At 38.6% G+C, this 25,586-nt stretch overlaps 1 protein-coding gene across 2 annotated transcripts; it reads right to left on the bottom strand.

Annotated features, from left to right (window-relative positions):
* Positions 1 to 175: 175 nt before the first annotated feature.
* LOC106876025 (aspartate beta-hydroxylase domain-containing protein 2) lies at positions 176 to 24,924 on the bottom strand. 2 transcript variants are annotated; one of them, XM_089354435.1, is made up of 3 exons: positions 24,204 to 24,924; positions 9,811 to 9,856; positions 511 to 674 (listed from the first exon to the last, which is right to left on the bottom strand). In XM_089354435.1, exons 1-3 carry the CDS (start codon positions 24,922 to 24,924, stop codon positions 659 to 661), a joined length of 783 nt encoding a protein of 260 aa, XP_089210561.1. In that variant the 3' UTR covers positions 511 to 658. The 2 variants fall into 2 exon arrangements, with proteins under 2 accessions (XP_052824354.1, XP_089210561.1); XM_052968394.2 differs by lacking the exon at positions 9,811 to 9,856 and having other exon boundaries at positions 176 to 674.
* Positions 24,925 to 25,586: the final 662 nt, after the last annotated feature.

The raw sequence follows: 25,586 nt of genomic DNA, 5'->3' as shown, positions 1-25,586 counted from the left end.
TTGATTCCTGGATGTAGTCATCTTACATCACTTTTAATACTAAGGAAAGATACGAATGCCACAGTATGATTCAGTAATATACAAAGGGTAATTTAGTCTCCTACATGTCATATCCTTACAAAGACATGCCTTGCATCAATAAATGAAATCATTAAGACATTTATACAACTTAACTAGTCATTAAATAATATTTAATATTCATAGACATCATATAATGTCAGGTGTAATGAAGAGAAGAATTCAAAGGAAGAAAATCAGAGAAAACAAAACAAAACAAAACAAATGCTTGTAAGAATGATAAAGCCTAAAGATTTGTGAAGATACTTCTAATAGAGGATATTTGGAAAAAGACCGTGCCATACTTTTAAATCCATGGTTTGAGTAGACACTACAACTAAATGAACCTAGTATAATAGTTGGAAGATTGTTTGAAAGGTCATCTGAAAGTTATTGATTAACTAAAGGAAAGATGTATTTCATAGCTGTTCTCTCCTCACTTGTAATATCTGGATGCCAAAAGTCCAACATGAGCACTGCTCGGATGCCATCCTCTTTGTGTCCATAGTGAGCAGCAGTGTGTAGGTAGGAGTCATCAAACAAAAGGCAGTGACCAGTCTTCCAGCTGTGAGTTTCTTTACATACAGTTAAACTGCAATTATTAGGCACAACAATACCTACAAAAAATTGAAAACATTATCACATATAAACTGCATTTACCAGGCACAGAATACCACACAAAAGGAATCCAAAACATTATCACAAACAAACTCTAGTTATCAGAGACAATATCTATAAATAAACATTGAAACAGTTTGCTTACAATATATATTTCTGAGATAAGCTGCTGCAAAATTCTATCTACATTACACTTCAATCATTCTGCTTATTCTCTAATCATCTTCACACACGCAAATGTACACAATCTTTTCTAACAGACATTAACTTTCTAATAACATATTTTATGTGTTTCAGACTGGATCTTGAGGACCTTCTTTACTGGAAGCCTTGCAGTGATGTTAATATTTCAAAAAGCATTGGTTATAAGCAGAACAGATTAGCTTACAAGTGTGATCCTCTAACACTCTATGACAAATATATTTATTAGAAAGACTACAAAAGCCTTTTCATTACATTTTCACCAATAATGTTATGAAAATAATATCAAATAAATGTCTAAGTTACTTAGAATGACTCTAGACTTTGTCCTTATTTCTTAGAATGCAGCAGAGTGAGATATATCATTGTTTATAATTGGTAGATTCTGGAGAATAATTTCATTATACAACATAAATTAAATCAGGAAACAGGAAGATATTGTTAACTTTTTAAGGTATCATCAACTGACAATCAAGTGAAAGTCCTCTATAATGACAGTCTTGCCTGTGGCAGATCCTAGCTCTTTGTATGACTAAAGATTGACCAGCCATATTTTATATCTTTAACCATTGATATTTGTCTTGAAACAACGTCACTGTTTCTCAATAAATCACAAAATCACCTCCAAAATATTGCATGAAGAAAAAAATTTTAAGTTCAGACTCTACCTGGGGTAAACTGGGAGGATTTAAGAAATGTTGAAAGACTGATTGTTGTAATGGAATGGTATCAGAGTAGGAGTCTTAGCATAAGTTATAGACACATCAGTTTATATTGTCAATCTGTGTTTTTTATGATCAGTATCTTTTCAATTTCTCTCTTTCTCCTTCATTCTTCAGCTCTTTCCCTTCTCTCTCAGTCTAATTTTCTTTCTCCCTTTCATGCTCACACAACACATTTACACTCATCTCTTAGATGACAATGACAATGTATAAACTATATATAGTTTATATATTGTCATTGGAAAACTGTAGTAACTAAAATTCCTTATTTAAAAATCATATCTTTGAAAAGTTAATATGATGTTTCAAGTACCACGATAGGTAGAAAATAACTTATGCTTTGTTTCACATTTAAATTTGCTTATATTTGTGAAATATTCAGGTACTATGTTCTGTGAATTGCACTGTTAATTTTTTGTAATGCTTGAAATATATATAAATGCAAGTATAATTACATACAAAAAGAACTATAGAAAAGCTTACTATAAGTTAATTTAATGTAACAAAACTTTTTCTACTATGCAGTACCCAGGCGATGTCAAGATGTCTCATTAGTCAGCTATAATCAGTGTAGAATAGATTCCAGCAACTCGTTCATGTGTCAGCAACAAATGTACACATAAACCATGAAAAATCAGAAATAAAAACATAAACAATAAAACAAGTAAGAAACAATAATCTGGTATGGTCATAACTCTCAAATATTCAGATTAATGTGAGTTAAAGGCATACTATCATTGCTACTATATAACTTGATATTATTTCAATAAAAATGTACATATGTAGGTGTGTGTATATGTATGTGTGTGTGTTTGTATATGTGTGTGTATATATATATATATATATATATATATATATACATACATCTCTCAAAATGGATGGAGTATGTGGGAGTGGGAAACTCAAGACATGAGATGAAGTACTGAACCTTTCAGGTGAGATGACAAAGGACTGAGATGCCAGGTGCCTTATAGTACTCAAGAAGATCTGTACTCTGCAGCAGAAGTGTTAAGACCAGTCCTTCTGGTGGTGCAAAGCACACATGGCGGTGTCATGTAAAAGTACCTGTGTGCCATATGAAAGTACCTAGCACACTCTGTAAAGCAGTTGGCATTAGGAAAGGTATCTGGCTGGAGAAACCATGGCAAAACAGACTGGGGTCTGGTGCAGCCCTCCAGCTTGCTAGCTTTGGTCAAACTGTCCAACCCATGCCAGCATGGACAACAGATTTTAAATGGTGATGATATATATATATATATATATATATATATATATATATATTTATATGTATATAAATATATATGTATGTGAGGATGCACGGCCAAGTAGGTAGGGTGTTATGATCGCAAGATTGTGGTTTCAATCCCTAGATCGGGTGGTGCATTGTGTTCTTGAGCAAAACACTTCATCTTACATTGCTCTGCAATCACTTTGACACTTAACGTGTAGTACACCATGCACCTGTTCAGGAAACATCAATTTGATGGAGAGAGAGCGAGTTAATGTACAACACATACATTTGATCACTATAAACAAATCATTTGTGCAGGTTGTTCGACAAAAGCTGAACACTCATACATCATCTTTGACAGGAGAGTTCCATCATATAAAATGTGTGTATTAAACCTTTTCTGTCATACACACATGATTAGAATTGTTGGATGGGTGGGGGTGGTTAGTTTACTTGAAGTGGAAAGAGGTTTCACTTGTGAAGCAATCTTCTTATAGGTCTGTATATATGTGAAGTGTGTATGTTGTGTGTTTGTGTGCTAAGTGACATTAAAGCTGACTTGATTAAAATTTGATTATGATACGATACAAGACCAACACACACACACACTCACATATATATATATATATATGTATATATATATATATATATATATATATACTAGATGCTTATCATCATCATCATCATCATCATCGTTTAACGTCCGCTTTCCATGCTAGCATGGGTTGGACGATTTGACTGAGGACTGGTGAAACCAGATGGCAACACCAGGCTCCAATCTAAATTTGGCAGAGTTTCTACAGCTGGATGCCCTTCCTAACGCCAACCACTCAGAGAGTGTAGTAGGTGCTTTTATGTGTCACCCGCACGAAGGCCAGTCAGGCGATACTGGTAATGGCCACTTGGCTTGCAGGGTCTTCTCATGCACAGCACATTTCCTAAGGTCTCGGTCAGTAGTCATCGCCTCGGTGAGGCCCAATGTACGAAGGTCTTGCCTCACCACCTCAGCCCAGGTCTTCCTGGGCCTACCTCTTCCACGGGTTCCCTCAACTGTTAGGGTATGGCACTTTTTCACGCAGCTATCCTCATCCATTCTCACCACATGTCCATACCAGCGCAATCGTCTCTCTTGCACACCACAACTGATGCTTCTAATGTTCAGCTTTTCTCTCAAGATACTTACACTCTGACGGGTATTCACATTGACATTACACATCCAACGGAGCATACTGGCTTCATTCCTTGCGAGCTTACGCATGTCCTCAGCAGTTACACCCCATGTTTCACTGCCATGTAGCATGGCTGTTCGTACACATGCGTCATACAGTCTGCCCTTTACTTTGAGTGAGAGTCCCTTTGTCGCCAGCAGAGGTAAGAGCTCTCTAAACTTTGCCCAGGCTATTCTTATTCTAGCAGCTACACTTTCAGCGCACCCACCCCCACTACTAACTTGGTCACCCAGATAGCGGAAGCTATCGACTACCTCTAGTTTTTCACCCTGGAATGAGATAGAAGTTGTTTCCTGTTTGTTTACAGTCTTTATTGCACCTGAACATCTGCCACATACAAAATCTAACTTCCTAGTTAACCTGCCTTTGATATTGCTGCACCTCTTATGTGTCCATAGCTTGCACCAGGTACATCTTATAGAGTTACTACCTACTCCTTTTCTACATACTGAGCAGGGCCATCTACCTGAAGGGGTTTGTGTTTTATCTACCTTCCGACTTATTAGCATTTTGGTTTTAGCTAGGTTGACTCTAAGGCCCTTCAATTCTAGACCTTGCTTCCACACCTGAAACTTCTCCTCTAGTTCTGACAGTGACTTCGCAATTAGTGCAAGGTCATCAGCATAGAGGAGCTCCCAGGGGCAACCTGTCTTGAACTCCTCTGTGATTGCCTGGAGGACTATGATAAATTGGAGGGGACTGAGGATGGAACCTTGGTGGACCCCTACCTCTACCCGGAATTCATTGCTGTACTCATTTCCAACCCTCGACTTACTGGCAGCATCTCTGTACATGGCTCGCACAGCTCTCAATAACCATTCTTCTATCCCAAGTTTCCTCATTGACCACCAGATAAGGGATCGGGGGACCCTGTCAAAGGCTTTCTCCATGTCAACGAAAGCCAGGTACAGAGGTTTATCCTTGGCTAGGTATTTCTCCTGCAGCTGTCTTACTAGAAATATGGCATCAGTAGTGCTTTTACCTGGCACGAACCCAAACTGCATCTCATCTAAATTGATTCGCTCCCTAATTAGTTGGGCTATGACCCTCTCCGTAACTTTCATAACCTGATCTAACAGCTTGATGCCTCTGTAATTATTTGTATCTAAAGCATCACCTTTACCTTTGTAGCAGTTAACTATGGTGCTGCCACACCGGTCATTGGGTATGACTCCTTCGTGTAACACCTGGTTTGTAATACGGGTGACTAGGCTGTAGCCAACATTGCCAGATATTTTGAGCATCTCTGCAGTGATTCCTGATGGGCCGGGGGCTTTCCCTGTCTTCATACTCTTAATTGCTTTATCTACCCTGGTACTATCAACTCAGATAGCTGGTCCCTCTGTTGGGTCGACATACGGCAGGCTCTCTTTCTCTCATTCATTCTCTTTATTAAGCAATCTATCGTAGTGGCATCTCCAGACCTCTTTCTTTGCATCCTCATTTAGTGCAAGCGTACCATCATCCATGCGAACACATTTCTCTCCTACGACATCACTATTCTCTCTCCTACACTGTCTTGCAACACGAAATACCTTGAGTCTTTGGTCCTCATGGCGCAGAACATTGGCAAATCTTTTCTTATCTGCTTCCCCTCTGGCTAAATAAACCTGTCGCCTAGCCTCCCTTCTGGCACATTGGTACAATTCCCTGCTACCACCGTTCTTCCAGTCCTTCCAAGCCTGTTTATTTTGTCTAATAGCCCTGTCTACCTCCTTGTTCCACCACCACGTTACTCTGGGTCGAGAGGAGACCTTACACCAGCCACAGATCTGGTCGGTGGCTTTCAACAGGTTGTCCCGCAGAAATCTCCAATTGTCTTCCACGTTGTATGATGTTATATCCCCTTCTATTTCGTCAAATGCTTCAAGTAACTTGTCTCTAAGTCTCTGTCCATTTGCAGGGTCTTTAAGCTTCCACACCCTTCTCCTCCAAGCCGCTCTAATTCTGGGCACCCATTTTGCCTTGATCCCGAAGTCGCTAACTACTAATCTATGTTGTGGGGTACATTCTTCGCCAGGGTAGGTTTTGGCATTTATAAGCCGCCCTCTTTCCCTATTTCTGGCGAGGATGTAGTCGATTTAGCTAGAGTGTCTGCCGGAGCGGTAGGTGACTAGGTGACTGGCAGGTTTCCTGAAGTTGGTATTGCAGACCATAAGATCGGTTGCATCACAGAACTCCAGCAGTCTGGTTCCCTCCTCATTGCGGGAACCGAAGCTATAGCCTCCATGTATGCCATGGAAGCCTCCAGCACGACGTCCGACATGACCATTGAAGTTTCCAGCCACAAAGAGAAGGTCCCTGTCACTTGTCAACGAGGTAGTTTGCAAGAGGGTGTCATAGAATTGGTCTTTCAGACCATCTGGTAGTCCCGGTTGAGGTGCATAGGCTGAGATGACAGTAGCTAATCTATGATGAAGCACTAGTCTAATCTTAAGTACTCTGTCACATACTCTAACTACCTCGATTACCTTATCCACCTATTTCTCTGCTAGAAGTATTCCTACGCCCCCGACCCCGTCAGAGTTCCCTGCCCAGAAAATCTTGTACCTGTGTTCTTTGCCTGTGAGGAACCTCGCAGAACCTCCTCTCCATCTTACTTCCTGGATGCAGCACATATCTACGCGTCTCCGTTCAAGCATCTCAACAATTTCACCAGATCTACCTTTCAGCGTGCCGACGTTGAGAGTGCCAATCCTAACAGTATGGGTGTTGGGGGTGTGGGCCTGTAGCCTGGGAAGGGGAAAAGCAGTGTCGTGTACCTGAAAAGAAAGCTTGCAGTTGGCAGAATTCATAAGCAAAACAGTACCTACAACCTATATGTAATCTGAACCTTCCCCCCCCTTATTTATTAATTTTTTTAACGGAATCCCACGTTTTAGGCTATGGAGATTCCGATTCTGAAAAAAAATTATTTGAAAAATTTCAATTCCATCCCCCCCAAGCAGGCTATTTACATGCTAGAAATAACAGCCAAATCTCACAAAACTAGTGTTAGGGTTAGGTTTAGGGTTAGGGTTAGGGTTAGGGTTAGGGTCAGAGTTACGGTTAGGGTTAGAGTTAGGGTTAGGGTCAGAGTTACGGTCAGGGTTAGGGTTAGGGTTTGAGTTAGGGTCAGGTTTACCCTGTGGATCTATATAAAAACCGGGGGGGGGGGGAGGATCGAAATTTTGAAATTGAGATTTAAAAAAATTTTTTTTCAGAATCAGAATCTCCATAGCCTAAAACGTGGGATTCCGTAAAAAAAAATAAATAAAATAAGGGTGGAAAGGTTCAGATTACATATAGTCCATCTGGACCGATTCTAAATGTACATACATACATACAAATTTATGGATGGTGCTTTTTGAAACTTGTCGAGGGGAAACTACTTTGGTTGCTCCCATTTGCCAACATAAAAAAAGTGTCAATGTGTCAATGCATATATACATGACGTTTTCCTGTTTCTCTTCCTCTCTTTTCTCTCACACTCTTTCCATTATGCTATTTACGCTTAATATATTTGTTCTATTCAACACTCACATTATTAATGTATTTTTATTTCTACTTCAATGAGTATTAGTATGTTTACATTTTCATGTAACATAGACTATAATTGAGCCATGGAGCTTCTATAATCTTGATTTCTATGATACTATTTCTTCCTATAGAAATGTAAAATTCAATTACCTTTTAATCATTTTGTAAGGGTAATTATATTCGACTAAATAAAGTCATTTTCATAGATTTTCTGATGAGGACTTACATGATTTCCACATTTCTATCTCATACTTGAGAAATTTATCTCTTTTGGGAGATCTTTCAATTATATATATATGTATATTATACAATTATATATATATATATATATATATATATATATATATATATATATACATATATATATATGTTGTTGGCACTCCGTTGCTTACGACGTCGAGGGTTCCAGTTGATCCGATCAACGGAACAGCCTGCTCGTGAAATTAACGTGCAAGTGGCTGAGCACTCCACAGACACGTGTACCCTTAACGTAGTTCTTGGGGATATTCAGCGTGACACAGTGTGACAAGGCTGACCCTTTGAATTACAGGCACAATAGAAACAGGAAGTAAGAGTGAGAGAAAGTTGTGGTGGAAGAGTACAGCAGGGTTCGCCACCATTCCCTGTGGGAGCCTTGTGGAGCTTTAGACGTTTTCGCTCAATAAACACTCACAACGCCCGGTCTGGGAATCGAAACCACGAGTCCGCTGCCCTAACCACTGGGCCATTGCACCTCCACATATATATATATATATATATATATATATATATATATATATATATATATATATATATATATACATACAAGGGGAGCTGACAAGTAAGTTCCCAGTCTTAAAGGTGTCGTGAAAGGCCTCATTGAAGGCCCAACCTTCTGAGTTCTTTTACAGGGCTACAGAAAAACAGAAGGACCACTGCAGTAAGTGTGTGAATCTGAGAGGGGAATATGTTGAATAAAATCATAATTAACTGATCTACCTGTATTTTCTTTTATCCAAAGCCAAGAGCTTTTAGCACCCCCTGATATATATACCTGGCATTGCTTAGGATTAAAATGGCATAGTTTGTATATATATGTCAGGTCGCTCTTATAAGTATTCCTGAGCGCTACTGGTAACATGTAATCCAGTACAACCTGTCTCATATATTTACCTTTTATATATTTTTATATTTACTTTTTATGTATCTTTATGTGTTTTTACACATCGTATTTATGTGTTTTTTACACATCGTTTTTTTTTAATATATATTTTATATTTTATATGTATCTCCATTGCATTTACTTTTCTCCTTTCATATCTACATCTTTTATATTGACTTTTCTATGTATTTTCTATGTTTTTTTTTGTTTTTTTTTATTAATATGTGGGGTAGACGAGGCCCATTAGCCAAGTGAAGGCAACTCTTCTAGGAGAAGGACACTCCGACATAAAACCAGGTCCATGACTTCTGTGGGAGCAGACTGGGCTCTTTTTTTTTTTTTTTTTTAATGAGGTCGTGGTTGGGACAACCAGTATAGGAGAATAAAACTCCGAATTCAAATTGATCTACCACTGCTGGCTTGCAGTCTCCTTTTGAGGAAAAGCCTAGGAGAGGATACTCTGATATAAAACCTGCAGTCAACTTAGTACTAGTCATCTTGCTCTCGCTTGTCACTGGATTATACTATTTTGACCTAGAGAGTGGCAAAGGTGTTGTACAAGTGTTTGTCACTAAAATCCAATGAAGTACAGATGTCCCCAACAAGACAAAACACTGTCAAATCACAGTCATCTTAGTATGACCTGAGAAAAAATTAGGGAAAAGAAAGAGAGAGAGAGGAGGAGGAAGGAAAAAGGAGTGAGAAGGGCAAGAGAGGAGAGGAAGAAAGAAGAAAGGAGAAGAGAAAAGTCCTGTGGCGATGGAGGAGTGGCGACATATGCAGACTTGACCGGTTGGAAGCATACAGTTACAAATCTGCACATAAGGCGGCAGGGTTCTTATCTTAACATCGCTAACATGTCTTTATGGACAGGGGCTGTTTTCGGTGGAGAGTCCTGTGTCTGAGCAGCCCTTTTAAGAACACTGCTCACCTGGATATACTGGGAAGGTGCTAGAAAAGGTGCATTAAAAATTGTCTGTCCGCACTCTGCTGGTTAGTTTACTGCGGCTAACGGTGGTTCAATATAGCAGGAACGAACGAAGAAATATAAGCAATAATAAAAAGTATGCGAGGAAAAAGGTTTTACTTAACTTGGCATGTTGGAATGTGAGAACTCTCTTGGATCGAGCGGATAGGCCTGAAAGAAGAACAGCTCTAGTAACTAAGGAGCTGAGACGTCTTAATGTTGATATCGCAGCTCTATCTGAAACAAGATGTTCAGGTGAAGATCATCTTGTTGAAAGAGCAACCAGCTTCACAGTGTTCTGGGTTGGGAGGTCAAAGGGAGAGAAAAGGGAGGGTGGTGTTGGGTTTGCAATTAGAAGTAATTTACTGAAAGACCTAGAACAACCACAAAGTATAAATGACCGTATGATGAAACTCCGGATCCCTCTCTCTTGTGGACACTTTGTGACTGTTTTCTCCATCTATGCTCCCACACTCTCAGCAAATGAAGAAAATATCCATGCATTCTATGAGGAACTTAGAAGTAGTATCCTCTCAGTCCCTCTGAATGAGAAGTTGGTTGTGCTCGGCGACTTCAATGCACGTGTTGGCAGGGACAATAGTGCTTGGAATGTACTTGGGCGGTATGGAATAGGTAAGGTGAACAAAAATGGTTTACACCTGCTACAAATGTGCTCTGAACTAGGGTTGGCTGTTAGGAACACATTTTCTCACCATAAGCTGAAACATAAAGTCACCTGGATTCATCCAAGATCAAAGCAAGGTCACATGATTGACCTTGTATTAACTCGGAAATCTGACCTACAGGATTTGTGTAGTCTCGGAGTATTGCGAGGAGCTGATTGTAATACTGATCACAAAATGGTTAGGGCTAAGTTCAAATTCAGGGTTCGTACAAGAAAGCGCAGTGCAGGTGTGTGAGTCCCCCTAAAAATTGACGTAGGACAACTTAAACAGCCACAGGTCACAGCTATTTCAGGATAGATGCAGTAATATTTATTTTGAAGGTTCATGGCAATCTTTTCGAGAAGGATTATATAAGGCTGGAGTGGATGTGCTGGGTTTTAAGAGGAGACAACATAGAGATTGGTTTGACTACAATGATGCAATGGTAAATGAGCTACTGGCAACAAAGAGGTCTACTTATGAAAAACTTCTTAACCCAAACATTAAGGGCAAAGAAAAACTAGAAAAGGTATACAGAGCGCAGAAAGCAGAACTGCAAAAGGAATTAAGGAGGCTCAAAGATACCTGGTGGAGTAATTTGTCTGAGGAAATACAGGCATCTTATGAAAGGAAAGACATTAAAAACTTGTACGGCTTATTGCGACAAGCTTTTGGACCGCAGTCCTCAACGTATGTTCCCTTGAAATCAAAAGATGGAAATGAGGTTATTAAGGATCCTCCTGGAATAATGAGCAGATGGAGGGAGCATTTTGCGGAACTTTTCCATAATCTATCTGTAGTGAACATGGATGTCATAAATAATATCCCCCAAAGAGTGATAATGCAACACATGGACGATGCGCCTTCCATTGAAGAAGTAAAACTGGCAATACGGAAACTGAGATCCAACAAAGCTCCTGGGCTGGATGGTATTCCAGCTGAAATTCTGAAAGCAGGTGGGGATCACATCTCCTCCGAAATTCATAGCCTGTTGTGTCAAGTTTGGACTGAGTCCTCTGTGCCACAGGAATGGATAAACGGCATTCTAATCCCTATATACAAAGGTAAGGGACCCAAATCAGTGTGTGGTAATTCCAGAGGAATAACTCTCCTGGCACATACTGGGAAGATACTTTCGAGGATCATGTTAGAATGTCTCGTGGAGAATGTGTGTCCACATGTGATTCCTGAGGAACAGTGTGGTTTCAGACCTGAGCGGGGAACGATGGATATAATATTTTCTGCAAGGCAGGTTCAGGAGAAATGTTTAGAGGAACAAATGCCACTATACCAGGTTTTTATAGATCTAACTAAGGCATTTGACACGGTAAACAGGGACGCACTGTGGATTGTTTTGTGCAAACTTGGTTGCCCGACACATTTTGTGAGCCTCTTCGAGAAATTGCACAGCAACATGAAAGTTCAAGTAGTTTTTAATGGTAATCTATCTGATGAATTTTCAGTGGACAACGGTGTAAAACAGGGAGATATTCCTGCCCCTACACTTTTCTCTATATATTTTGCCACATTGCTTTGGTATGCATTTGAGGATTGTAACAGGGGAATTGGAATCAGATTCCGGACATCTGGTAGCATATTTAATCTGACCAGGTTTGAATGTAAGGCAAAGGTTTTCAGAGTACTTGTCAGAGAATTGCTCTATGCTGATGATGCTGACTTGCTGGCACATACAGAGGAAGATATGCAACATTTAATGGATAGATTTTCCACTGCATGTACATATTTTGGACTCACAGTAAGTCTGAGAAAAACCAAGGTAATGTTTACCCCCACACCTGGACAAATATACACTGAACCAAACATCTTCGTGAATGGAACAAGACTAGAAGTCATTGACACCTTCGTTTACCTTGGAACCACACTGTCAAGGGATGGTGGTCTTGATGCAGAAATATACTATCGAATAGCGAAGGGAAGTGCTGCATTTGGAAAGCTTGAAAAGCGAGTATGGGCTGATAGAGATATCTCCCTGCAGACAAAAATCAGCATCTACAAAGCGTGTGTATTGACTGCACTTCTTTATTCAGGCGAAACATGGACCACTTACAAGAGTCATGTAAAGATGCTAGAAAGGTTTCATCAAAAGTGTCTAAGACGCATCCTAGGAGTAAAATGGGAGAGTTTCGTAGCAGATACAGAGGTTTTGCGCAGGGCGCACTGTAGCTCAATTGAAAAACATATTATCCTGGCCCAAATGAGATGGACTGGGCATGTAATTAGAATGAAGGATGATCGTTTGCCGAAGCGCTTATTTTATGGTGAGCTCAGCTCTGGTGAGCGACCGTGGCAGAAACCGAGAAAGAGGTATAAAGATTGCATTAAACAAAACCTAAAAAAACTAGATATGTATGAAAGTGATTGGGAAGGAGATGTTCTGGATCGAAGCAAGTGGAGAGCTGTTGTCAGGACGAGCTGTGATGTCTGGGAGGAAAAGATGCTTCAGCAACTTGAGCTTAAGCGGGCCTGTCGAAAGGGAAAAATTGTAATCAGTGGAGAGTATAGGATGTGTACTGTATGTGATCGCATTCTTCTGTCAAAAGCAGGATATGTGAATCACATGAAAACACATGAGGGTAGAAATTCCAGACACCCTAAATACCAACCGCCTTCTGCGACCTGTGGCATATGTCACAAGGTTTGTAAAACAATACCCGGACTTAAGAGACATATGCTGGTTCACAGAGGCGTTTCCTTAGAATCAGATACCAGCGAGCAAGGATCAAGAGGCTTGAACATTTGTCATCTGTGCTGTAGACCTTGTCGCTCAGCAGCCGGACTTCAAAGTCACTTGAGGGCTCACCAACGAAGTGATTGTACTGCGTGATGATATGTGTGGATTGTTGATGGGATGGCTATCGTCTGTCAAGATGGAGCAGTCGTCATATATATATATATATATATATATATATATATATATTACAGTTATGTTGAAACAGGTGATACAGGAAAGTGCAGTATTGACAACAAAACATTTGTGGAGTAAATTTTAAAGCTTTGCATAAATGACAATTTGAGTTTAGCAAACCAACTTGTAAGAAATTATCAGTTTTATAAGAATGGGATCGATCATATCTGAAAGCAGCTCCAGGTGTTGTGAAGAACGAATTTGTACGTGGTCTGTTTCTGAGAGCTATTCTATTGGACCTCCGTGTAATCTGGTGTGCTAAACATTGTTTTAATGATACAGCATTAAGTGCTGCAGCATGCCTTTGCTGATCTTGGGAAAGTCTCATTTCCCTTCTGTCTTGAGATTCCATTTGATGTGCTGGTGCATGCCTTTGCTGATCTTGAGAAAGTCTCATGTCCCTTCTGTATTGGGACTCCATCACACATGCTGCAGCATGCCTTTGCTGATGCTGAGAAAGTCTCCTCTCCCTTCTCTCTTGAGACTGTATTTGACGTCCTGCAGCATGTGTTTGGTGATCTTGAGAGACTCTCACTTTTGGTTTTCTGCACTCTTCCTTGCTTTATAGGTGTTTCTGCAGAGATTAGGTTTTTATTCTTTGGTGGCATATTTTTTCAAATATTTTAAACAAAAAATTATGAACATAGAAAAACATATACATTAGTCTCTATTTTTGTAAACAGTTATATGTATGTAGTGTATCTATATTTTTGTATGCAGTGTAAATTAACCAACTATAGGCCAATTGTAAATAAGTTGCAACCTTCCAACTGCTGTAATAATTATGAACTGTTAATTGAATGGTAGATTTGTATTTTTATATACCTTAGATGTGCCATGTAATTGTTTTTTGCCAAGAGTTTCACCTCCAGCTGTTCTTGTCACATATGTATATGTGTGTGTGTGTTTAATAATGTAGGTAACAGGTGCGCAAACATACACACTCACAGGCACATACACATTCATATACAAAATGTAACGATACACACATATACACAGTCATATACATATAGTAAGAGAGACACACACAGACATACATTCATGCATGTCAGTCATCACATGTATATGTATGTGTAGATGTGTGTGTATTTAATAACGTACCTAATGCGGAAACGCACACACAAAGAGACACACACTCATACACTTACAGACACATACACACTCATATATGTGACATCATTGTGGTATAAAATATCCTTTACTATCTTATATATATTGAACATGCAAACACACACGCAGACACATACACACTCATATAAAATGTATTGTTCTATAGTTGACTATAGAAAGATTATGTGTATGAAATGTTATATTGTTTTAATTGAAATGAAAAAAATGATATGTTGACAGTTGTGGGGTCATCATCATCATCATCATCGTTTAACGTCCGCTTTCCATGCTAGCATGGGTTGGACGATTTGACTGAGGACTGGTGAAACCGGATGGCAACACCAGGCTCCAGTCTGATTTGGCAGAGTTTCTACAGCTGGATGCCCTTCCTAACGCCAACCACTCAGAGAGTGTAGTGGGTGCTTTTACGTGTCACCCGCACGAAAACAGCCACGCTCGAAATGGTGTCTTTTATGTGCCACCCGCACAAGCCAGTCCAGGGGCACTGGCAACGATCTCGCTCGAAAATCCTACAGGAGCCAGTCAGGCGGTACTGGCAACGGCCACGCTCAAAATGGTGCATCTCATGTGCCACCCACACAAGAACCAGTCCAGGGGCACTGGCAACGATCTTACTTGGCTTGCCGGGTCTTCTCACGCACAGCCCATTTCCAAAGGTCTCGGTCCGTAGTCATCGCCTCGGTGAGGCCCAATGTACGAAGGTCTTGCCTCACCACCTCAGCCCAGGTCTTCCTGGGCCTACCTCTTCCACGGGTTCCCTCAACTGTTAGGGTGTGGCACTTTTTCACGCAGCTATCCTCCTCCATTCTCACCACATGTCCATACCAGCGCAATCGTCTCTCTTGCACGCCACAACTGATGCTTCTAATGTTCAGCTTTTCTCTCAGTAATACTATATAGTAAGAGAGACACACACAAACATACATTTATGCATGTCAGTCGTCACATATGCATGTGTATGTGTAGATGTGTGTGTGTGTTCAATAATAATGAGAAACGAAAACATAAAGACGAAGACAGAAAACGAACTTTTTTTCGAACAACGAAAAAAACAGAGAAACAAGACATGCAGCATAAAGAATATAACCCTTCTTCAGTTGTCCCTGCTCCATCTACTTCGCATTTTGAAGGCAAGGACAATACGGGACTTCATTGAAACAGTCTTTCCCGCAAGCAAATTAAATAAAATTTGGAATTTTTTGCGGAGGGTGAAAGTGTAAACAAGAACAGGACAGTGAGAACAAGACAGTAAAAACAAGACACAATGGTGAAAACAAACAGTAAGGGCTGTTAGGCCAAGACGATAGAAAAATTATTATTTTGAACATGAAGTAAGATGTGAATGAGAGAGAAAAAAAAATTCACGTCTTTTCTATAGGAAGGCAGGAAGTAGAAAAAAAGAATCCCTTTCCTCACGTGTCAGCGACGAGAGGGTCAAGGAGGAGGAGGGAGAGAGAGGGAATGGTGAAAGGAAGAGAAGAATAGGGGAGGGTTGGGAGAGAAAAACAGAAAGAATGAAGGAAAAGAGAGGGAGAGAGACAGACAAGGAAGTGATAGTAATAGTAGTAGGGTGTGAAGTAGTAATTAAAATAAAACTTACTTTGAGACAGTGCGTGGCGTTCGATCATATAATAACACAAATAATATATAAATATATGCATATATCTATACATATATATACATACCTACATCTATATGTATACATACATTCATATATGGGTACAGGACATCACAAAAATCGTTAAACACAATGAGAAACGAAAACATAAAGACGAAGACAGAAAACGAACATTTTTTCGACCAATAAAAAAAACAGAGAAACGAATATTTTCCTTCTTCAGTTGTCCCTGTTTCATCTACTACACGATACATATATATATATATATATATATATATATATATATATATGCATACATACACATCAAACCTGAAATCGATGACTGGCACCGATGCCAACCTCTCCTTCATTGGACACTAAACTCTGCTTGCAAAGACCTGTTGGGGCAAGTGAAATCGTAATTAAACCATACTCGATGACTGGCACCTGCGCCAGTGGAGCACTAACAGCACTGTCCGAGTGTGTTCATTGCCAGAGCAGCTGTCTGGCTTCTGTGCCAGTGGCCTATAAATAGCACCATTTGAGCGTAATTGTTACCAGCGTCACCTTCTAGCACTTGTGCTGATGGCACGTTAGAAAATCATTTGAGCGCGGTTATTGCTAGCGCCGCTGGACTGGCTCCCGTGCAGGTGGCATGTAAAAAACACACTGGCCGTTGCCAGTACCATGTGACTGGCTCTTGTGCCGGTGGCACGTAAAAGTACCCACCACACTCAGAGTGGTTGGCGTTAGGAAGGGCATCTAGCTGTAGAAACTCTGCCAGATCAGATTGAAGCCTGGTGCAGCTTTCTGGTTTGCCAGTCCTCAGTCAAATCGTCCAACCCATGCTAGCATGGAAAGCGGACGTTAAACGATGATGATGATGATGATGATATATATATATATAGATATATAAATATTTAGGCAGTGCTCCAGCATGGTCACAATGAAATGACTGAAACATGTAAAAGAATATATATATATATATATATATATAGATAGATATATATATATACATATATACACATCAGATTGGAGCCTGGTGTAGCCATCTAGTTTGTCAGTCCTCAGTCAAATCGTCCATCCCATGCTAGCATGGAAAGCAGACGTTAAACGATGATGATGAGGATGATGATGATGATGCTCATATAAACACTGGGCTTCTTTCAACTTCCATTTAATCAATTTAATAAAGCTTTGATTGGCTCAAGTTTTATAGTACAAGACATTTGCTCAAAGTGCCATGCAGTGGAACTGAATCTAAAAGCATCTGGTAGGGAACCAAACTTCTTACCACATACCCATAACTATAATAATAATTCTTTGTGAGAACAGCATGTAATAGTTAAAGTTTATGTAAAAAGGATAAGAAATAATAATTTGTTTTCATCATCATCATCATCAATTTAATATCCAGTTTTCTCATAGTGTCATGGTTTGGATAGATCTACAATGATATATTTCTCAATGCATATTTCTTTTGAGTAATCTTAAGTCAGCTCCCTAATTTACAAAGACCCACACTAATTATTCCCAACTCATACATATTCTATAGTTTTCTTTACTCAACAGGGGTCTCCTATTCATATCACTTGTCCAAAACAGTGCATTTATCCCTTTTGTGATTGGACAAACTATGTTCTCTGTATCTCTCAGTCATTTTAGCTGTGGCAGTGCAAATACATTATGCTTTGCTAATGAGGTTTAATAAGACTGAAACATGTCAGGAGCTGTTATCATACCCACAAAAATCAAATTCCTCAGCATGCATGCCCATATTATACAGAATATTTATGGTGTGTGTGCACATGTGTGTGAGAGTGTGTCATTGCATCTTCAGTGCAAGGTATCCACCATACTAAAGAAAGTGACTCAGAATAAGAGATTTAGTAGTTATGGTGGTTATAGCTGCAGCCAAATTGATGATGATAAATGTTAAACTGATAGAGAGGAGAGAGAGAGAGAGAGAGAGAGAGAGAGAGAGAGAGAGAGAGAGAGAGAGAGAGAGAGACGGTAACGTTTATCTCTGTGATTGTTGTTGTGCAGATTACTGCTGGTTGCAGTAATGCTGTCTCCATCAAACCCATAACTTGCAATATTATATCTTTATAATATTTCTTTTTGTCATTTGTAGAGATATCACATTGTTGTTAAGTAAAAGAAAAAAAAATCTTACTTAACTATCTGTAGTATATCAATGATTTCAAGGTTGATACTACAGATATTCTTTGCTTTGAGTGATCTTTTTCACCTTTACTATTTACTACAGTGATTTTATAGTGATGAATTCCTTGTGGAATTACCACTAGTTTAACTCATATTTATTACAAATAAACCTCAAATTTCATGACTGTTTCTGTCTTTCTCTATTTATTGATATATATTATATATTACTGCAAACATGAAATCTTCACATCGCTAAGACATCTCAAACCAATAGATTTTTCTAATGGCTAAACATGACAAGGTGGCAAGCTAACAATATCATTAGCACATCAAGTAAAATGCTTAGTGGTATTTCATCTGTCCTAATGTTCTGAGTTCAAATTCCACTGAGGTTGATTTTTGCCTTTCATCCTTTTGAGGTCAATAAAATAAGTACCAGTTGAGCACTGGAGTTGTAACTGGCGTAACTATCCTGGGTAAGAGTATAAAAACTGCACCCTTCTTCTAAGATGTATATATAACATAAAAGCATAAAATTCACATATAATTCAGATTTTAATTATATTCAACATGTTTCATTAAGATAAACACAATGGAATGTATAATTACATGATTGTGATAATTGATTTAAATCAAATTAGTTTAAAAACAGTGTTTACACAAATTATCAGGAACATTTATCCTTTTCTACTCTATGCACAAGGCCTGAAATTTTTGAGGAGAGGGCCAGTCGATTAGATCAACCCCAGTATGCAACTGGTACTTAATTTGTCTACCCCGAAGGGATGAAAGGCAAAGTTGACTTAGCAGAATTTGAACTCAGAACATAAAGACAGATGAAATATCACTAAGCATTTTGTCCGGTGTGCTAACATTTCTGCCAGCTTGCCACCTTAGGAACATTTATTAATCAGAAAATTGTTACTGGTTTAAATACTCTGTGACAAAGAGAAAAAAAACCAAGAAGAGGAAAAAAAAAAGGGGGGGGGGGGCAAGTCTTAATGTATTTAAACCAGTAACATTTTTCTGATTAACATACCATTCTTGATGATTTGGCTAAACACTGTTTTTAAATTAATTTGACTTAATTTAAATATCACAATCATGTAATTATACATTTGGTGGTGTCTATCTTAATGAAACAGCTGCTGAATACAATCAAAATATGAACTATATGTAAAATTTATGGTTTTCTGCTAAAATATGTTCCTCCTACATATCATTTTAGTTAATTATGTATATGCATGCAAGTTGGTTCTTCTTGGATTTACTATAATGTAAAAACTTGTTAGAGTTTAAGGATCTGCTATTCATTGAACTCTTAATGCAGATTTATTCTAACAGGATTATAATTCAATTTTCAGTATGGACATATATCATAGTGGTTGTTCTAATGTCCAACTTTTCATGCTTGTATGGGTCAGATGGAGTTTATTTAGGCAGATTTTCTATGGCTGGATGCCCTTTCTGTCACCAATCCTTACCTGCTCCCAAGCAATGTAATATTTCCTTATGGCAAGAAATGTTTCAGAAGAATATTGGAAATGAACGAGATGTATGTATGTATATTAGGGCTGGAAAGAAAGTCATGTTGCTTTTTTGACAAGATCACTTTGGAGGTACTTTTATATTGTAACATTTTTTTTGCAGATTTCTTTATACCATAGTTAAATTTGTATTGATTTTACTCTTTTAAAATGAGTTTAGATTGGACCCATTTTAGGCAATGCATACTCTATGAATTCAAAAGGGGCTCTTCAGTGACAAGAATTATTTTTGTTTTATCTACAGAAATGAAACTAAGTGTTTGGACATGCCAATGATGATTTGGTCAGTTTCACTCGGGAAATTTTTATTCTTGTGTATTCTCCTCAATCTGGATGATCAAATTGTCAATATCAAGCTTCTGAAAACAGTAACTGAGGAAAATCCAAAGCAAGCTGCATGAGAATTAGCAGAACAGTTCAATTCAAGTTGCACTTCAATCATAAAACATCTTCATGAACTATGAAAAATGTCTAAACTTGCTCAATGAGTTCCTTGTCACCTGAATACTTCTCACCTTAATCAGAGAGTTGACTTCTGCTTATCATTGAAGGGAAGACTTGCTGCTAAACCTTTTTCAGTTAGAATCCTCACAAGTAATGAAAAGTGGGTTCCCTAAAATCATATCCAACAAAGGTAACAATGCTTAGCATCCAGTGAAAAAGAAAAACTCATCCCAAAACCAGGACTAAATCTGAAAACAGTTATGGTCTGTGTTTAATGGTATACAAAGGGTGTTGTCTAGCATGAAGTGTTAAACTAAAATGAAACAATTAATGTGGAAAAGTATTGTCTTCATTTGAAAGTATTGCATAAGAATCTCTCTGCATTGGTCAGAAGTAAAGGGCTGTTCGTCATACATGATATTTGAAGGCCCAAGTCAATCAAGAAATGATTATGTCACTAAATATAGGAGCTTTGCCTCATATTCCTTACTCCCCTGTCATTACTTTTGCTGACTATCATCTTTACAGATTATTGCAACATTATTGAGAAGGAAAGCGTGAAAAGATTAAAAATGACATTGAATGTCTCTTTGCTTCGAAACTTGAAGAATTTTATACCTGAGGGATCAACAATTTGCCAAATAAATAAGATTAATTTATCAATAAAGAGGAGAATATCAATTAAGATCAAAGAAACATTAATTTCTTTCCTATCTTGAAATGTGACAAGACTTTCTTTCCAATGACATACAAAGTGCCTAGTTCACACCATAGAGTGGTTGGCATTAGGAAGGTCATACAGCCATAAAAATCAAACAAAAGTAAACACTGGCGCTTAGTGCAGTCCTTAGACATACTGGATCCTGTCAAACTGTTCCACTCATGCTAGCATGAAACATGGACATAAAATGATGATGATAATGATATATACATACATCTCCCCACTCTCTCTCTCTCTCTCTCTCTCTATATATATATATATATATATACATATATATGCATATATATCATCATCATCATCATTTAACATCTGCTGTCCATGCTGGCATGGGTTGGATGGTTTGACCAGAAGAGCTGGTAAGCTGAGGGGCTGCACCAGACTGATTTGGCATGGTTTCTGTGGCTGGATGCCCTTCCTAATACCAACCACTCCGACAGTGTAATGGGTGCTTTTACATATCACTGACACGGGTGCCAGTTGCATGACACCAGTATCTACCACGACTACAATTTCACTTGGCTTGATGGGTCTTCTACTCAAGCACAGCATATTGCTGAAGATCTCAGTCATTTGTCATTGCCCCCGTGAGGCCCAACACTCGAAAGGTGCTTTTTATGTGTCACCAACACAGGTGCTACTTATGTGACACTGGCATCAGCCACACTGCCTTTGTGAGGCCCAACACTCAAAAGGTACTTTTTTTCATGCCACCAGCATGGGTGCCAGTTGTGTGACACAGGCAATGGCTACGACTATTATATATTTATTTACATAAAGATACATAATGTATTACAAGATGGAAAAACAGAACTCAATACATAATATGTATTTTCACTAGTTAAGAAGTTACTAAAGAAACCTAGAGTTTTGTGTCAAAACACTTTTCTGAGTTTGGAAAGTGTTTTGACATTATACTCTTGGTTGTTGAGTAATTCCTACAGCAATTGCAGCTAATGAAATATATATATATGTGGTCTGATCAATAAGTATCTGAACTGTTGACATAGTAATGAAGCTAAAGCACACAGAGTGACGCTGCTTGGCACAGATTGACCTTGAGCTCTGCTGTGCATGCACACTAAGTTTTAAAGTTCTAGCTCACTTCCGCTGTTTACAGCAGTGCTTAGAAGGAAGGTGTGTAGTGTGTGATCATCATATTGACCATGACAGAGAAAGCTGAGCAGAGAATCTGCATAAAATTTTGCCAAAAGCTTGGTGACACCTGCTCAAAGTCCTATGCAAAGTTTTCAAAAAGTTTTCATCATTCTCGACAGAAACCTGAGTGTCTTTTCGGTCAGCTGAAAGCAGTTTTGGCACAAACGTGGCAGACACATGTCTTGTACCCAAATCTTCAGTGATAATGGACTGAATTGAACTAATCTGCATATCCTCTGATAACTCACAGATGGTGATTTGACGATTTTTCCTCACAGCTGCATGCACATTCGCGAAGTTTTTCTCAGTTCTGCTGGTTGCGGGTCTCCCAGAATGTTTGTCAATATCGACATTTATTTGGCCATCTTGCAAATGTCTGAACCACTCGTACACTTGTGTGTGGCTCATACACTCCTCTCCATACACTTTCTGCAACTTTGTGTAGGCTTTTTTTTGTCATGGTCAATGCGACAATCACACACTACACACCTTCCTTCCAAGCACTGCTGTAAACAACAGAAGTGAGCTAGAACAGTAAAACTTAATGTGCATGGACAGCAGAGTTCAAGGTTAATTTTTGCCAAGTGGCTTGACTCTGCATGCTTTATTTTTTGTTACTATGGCAACAATCCGGATACTTATCGATCAGACCTCGTATATCATCATAATTTTAATTTTCACTTTTCCACACTTGCATGAGTTGAATGAGGTTTATTGAAACAGAATTTTCTATGGCTGTGTGCCTTTCCTGTTTCCAGGCAAGGTAACATTTCCCAATGGCCAAGCATGTTTTAGAAGAATATTGGAAATGAATGACATTTATTTACAACATTTAAAACAACACAATGTGAAAACAAAGCAACACAAGCATACACATTTATGCTTCAGTTTCTGTCTACCAAATCCATTCACAAGGCTTTGGTTGGCCCAAGACTAAAGTAGAAGTTATTTGCACAAGCTTCCATGCAGAGGAGCTGAACCTGAAGTCATGTGGTTGGGAAGCAAACTTCTTAACCACACAGCCACATTAGTACCTACATATATATCATCATTTAACATCCTCTTTTCATGCTGGCATAGGTTGGAGGTTTAACAGGAACTGGCAAGTCAGAAGACTGCGCCAAGCTCTACTGTCTGCTTTGGCATAGTTTCCACAGCTGGCTGCCCTTTCTAATGCTAACCACTTTATAGAGTGCACATACATGGTATTTTTACATGGCATTAGGAGCAGTGAAGTAATTTTTACTTATAATATACATATTAGATAGTTTGGTTTGTAATTAAAATGTGCTGTTGTTGTTAATTTTTTGCTGAATGTTCAATATTTCATTTAGTCCATCTTTAGTCATTCTGGGAAGGGAGTGATCGTATCAGATCATTTAGAATTTGCTGTTCTTTTTTATGTTATTGTTTAAGATGGCATGTAAATTTAGGTGATGATGCTGTTTACCATACCATTTCCACTGTTACAAAACAACTTCTAACTTGATTTGCTGCTTTCCAGCAATAATATATTACCTGTCACCTGTGATGTGTTTTTTTCTTTTATTCTGTAATCATTAACTTTCATTTTGGTAGATGGAAAATTATAATAGGTAAATTGTCATTTGTTTTTATATATATATATATATATATATATATATATATATACACACACACATTATATATATATAATATATAGCACACACACACACATACATGTTTACATACACATGTATTTTAGGCATCAGTAACAATTAACAACTCATCTTAATTGCAAACCAAAATACTAGAATGGAAGAAAGAAAATATATCTTCACCGGCCGCCAAACGAAATCATACCATCTGTTGATTGACGAAAGTGAAAGTAAAGACATGAACTTAGGATTGCCCTACTTAACTTATGACACTAATGTTTTTGCATTGAGTCGCAATGACACTAAAGTTACTGCTCTCCAATAGTTGAGGCCTTATATCGAAAATACATTGAATAATTACTAGTTAAGTATAGATAAAACGAATCAGATATTAGATGCTGTTTAGTGGAACTAGAATTTGCGGCAAAAATATATGCATTCACATTTTAACGGACCCACGATCCACTCCATAGCCCAAACCAGACTTTTAGGCAAGTTGAGTATATGAAAGAAAAGTGGGTCTTAATCAAAATTCCTCATTAAAACTTACCCATGTGACATCGGATCTTTGTGTTCGTAACACCAAAGCGTTCAGAAGTTTTAGTACCAGGGTACATAATCGAGAAAGAGATATGGCCAAACATAGTATCAGCCATCAGGTTGGGCAGCGATTTGAGAATAGTGGTTGTCCGAGGGCAGAGAGCAGTGTTTTTTATTATCCACTGTCCCTGATCCAAAAAATGAAATACACACCAGCGACCTTCATCTGTATTATTCACTTTCCACCGTCCTGGGACTTTCCTATCATCCGGCCAAACCTGAAAGAATTCTTCAGAAATCTCTTCAAAGTTCTGACTTAGCATTTTCAAGTCGTTTTGGAATGATTTCAAATGGTTACAATCCTCCGTTGCAGCAGTCTGGTCTCCATACCACCAAGGACGGGATTGTATTTTTTCTAAACGAAAAACTGTGGGGTTGCGAACATATTTGTTCGATATATGAACTTGACCAGGAGCCAAATAATGGAACTGTGTACTCAAACTATTTTGTATTCGGCTCAAACCGTTGTTACCCTGCTTCAGAATGTGAAGAGTTAGTTGCCTTCTAGCAGCTCGTAACACCGACAATTTACAATTACATTGCAACGAAGAGCAGCTGTGTTTCTCTCGCACACGCCATGTCTTCTGTAGGTGTTGATAGAGACAATAGGTAGCAAAGATGACCACCAACAGCACCCACCCATTCATAGCTAACTCAACCATGGGCGCCATTTTGCAGTTATGAATGGCGAACGGAACGAGGGCAAAAAGAAAAACTAACCATGAACAGTAGCAGGAATATACAACAACGGCAGAGAGAAAGAGAATTAAACCGCTTCTGACTGACAGGATTATTCCGATGCCTTATCGATCCACTTTCTTCCAACTACACGAGGTTACCTTACAGCGCTTTCATTCTGACGCCACCAGATGAGCCGCTAACGAAGTCGCTCAAACTGCTCGAAACAGCAGCTAAATTTCCTCAAATCACATCTTATGTTAAATACAAAACTCATTTAACAACGTGTTCCTACATAGACAAAAAGACGAGGTTGTCCTGGTTAGAATACGTCTGATTATAGATCCTCTCGACCATAACTCACCTGGGGTCAAATAACAAAAATACTAACTCCCCCAACGTTTCTCAACTGTCGCGTAGAATACTGCAGAATTCTTCATACATTAAAGAACATAGACGACACACTTTATAAAAAGGGTAATATTTAATCAGCAAGCTTCAGCCATTAGATTTAGTGGAATTTTGAACAAAACATACTGAACATATGATGTAAATGAAGAAAAAAATAAAATGAGAATAAAGAGTCAACTATCAGAAATAAGATGCATATTCCCAAGTCGATGTATTTTCAGGTGACCAAATTTCTTGACAGTTT

Source organism: Octopus bimaculoides, chromosome 1 (assembly GCF_046866305.1).
Source record: "Octopus bimaculoides isolate indiv1 chromosome 1, ASM4686630v1, whole genome shotgun sequence".
Taxonomy (NCBI): Eukaryota; Metazoa; Mollusca; class Cephalopoda; order Octopoda; family Octopodidae; genus Octopus; species Octopus bimaculoides.
This window is presented reverse-complemented; position numbering and strand designations above follow the sequence as displayed.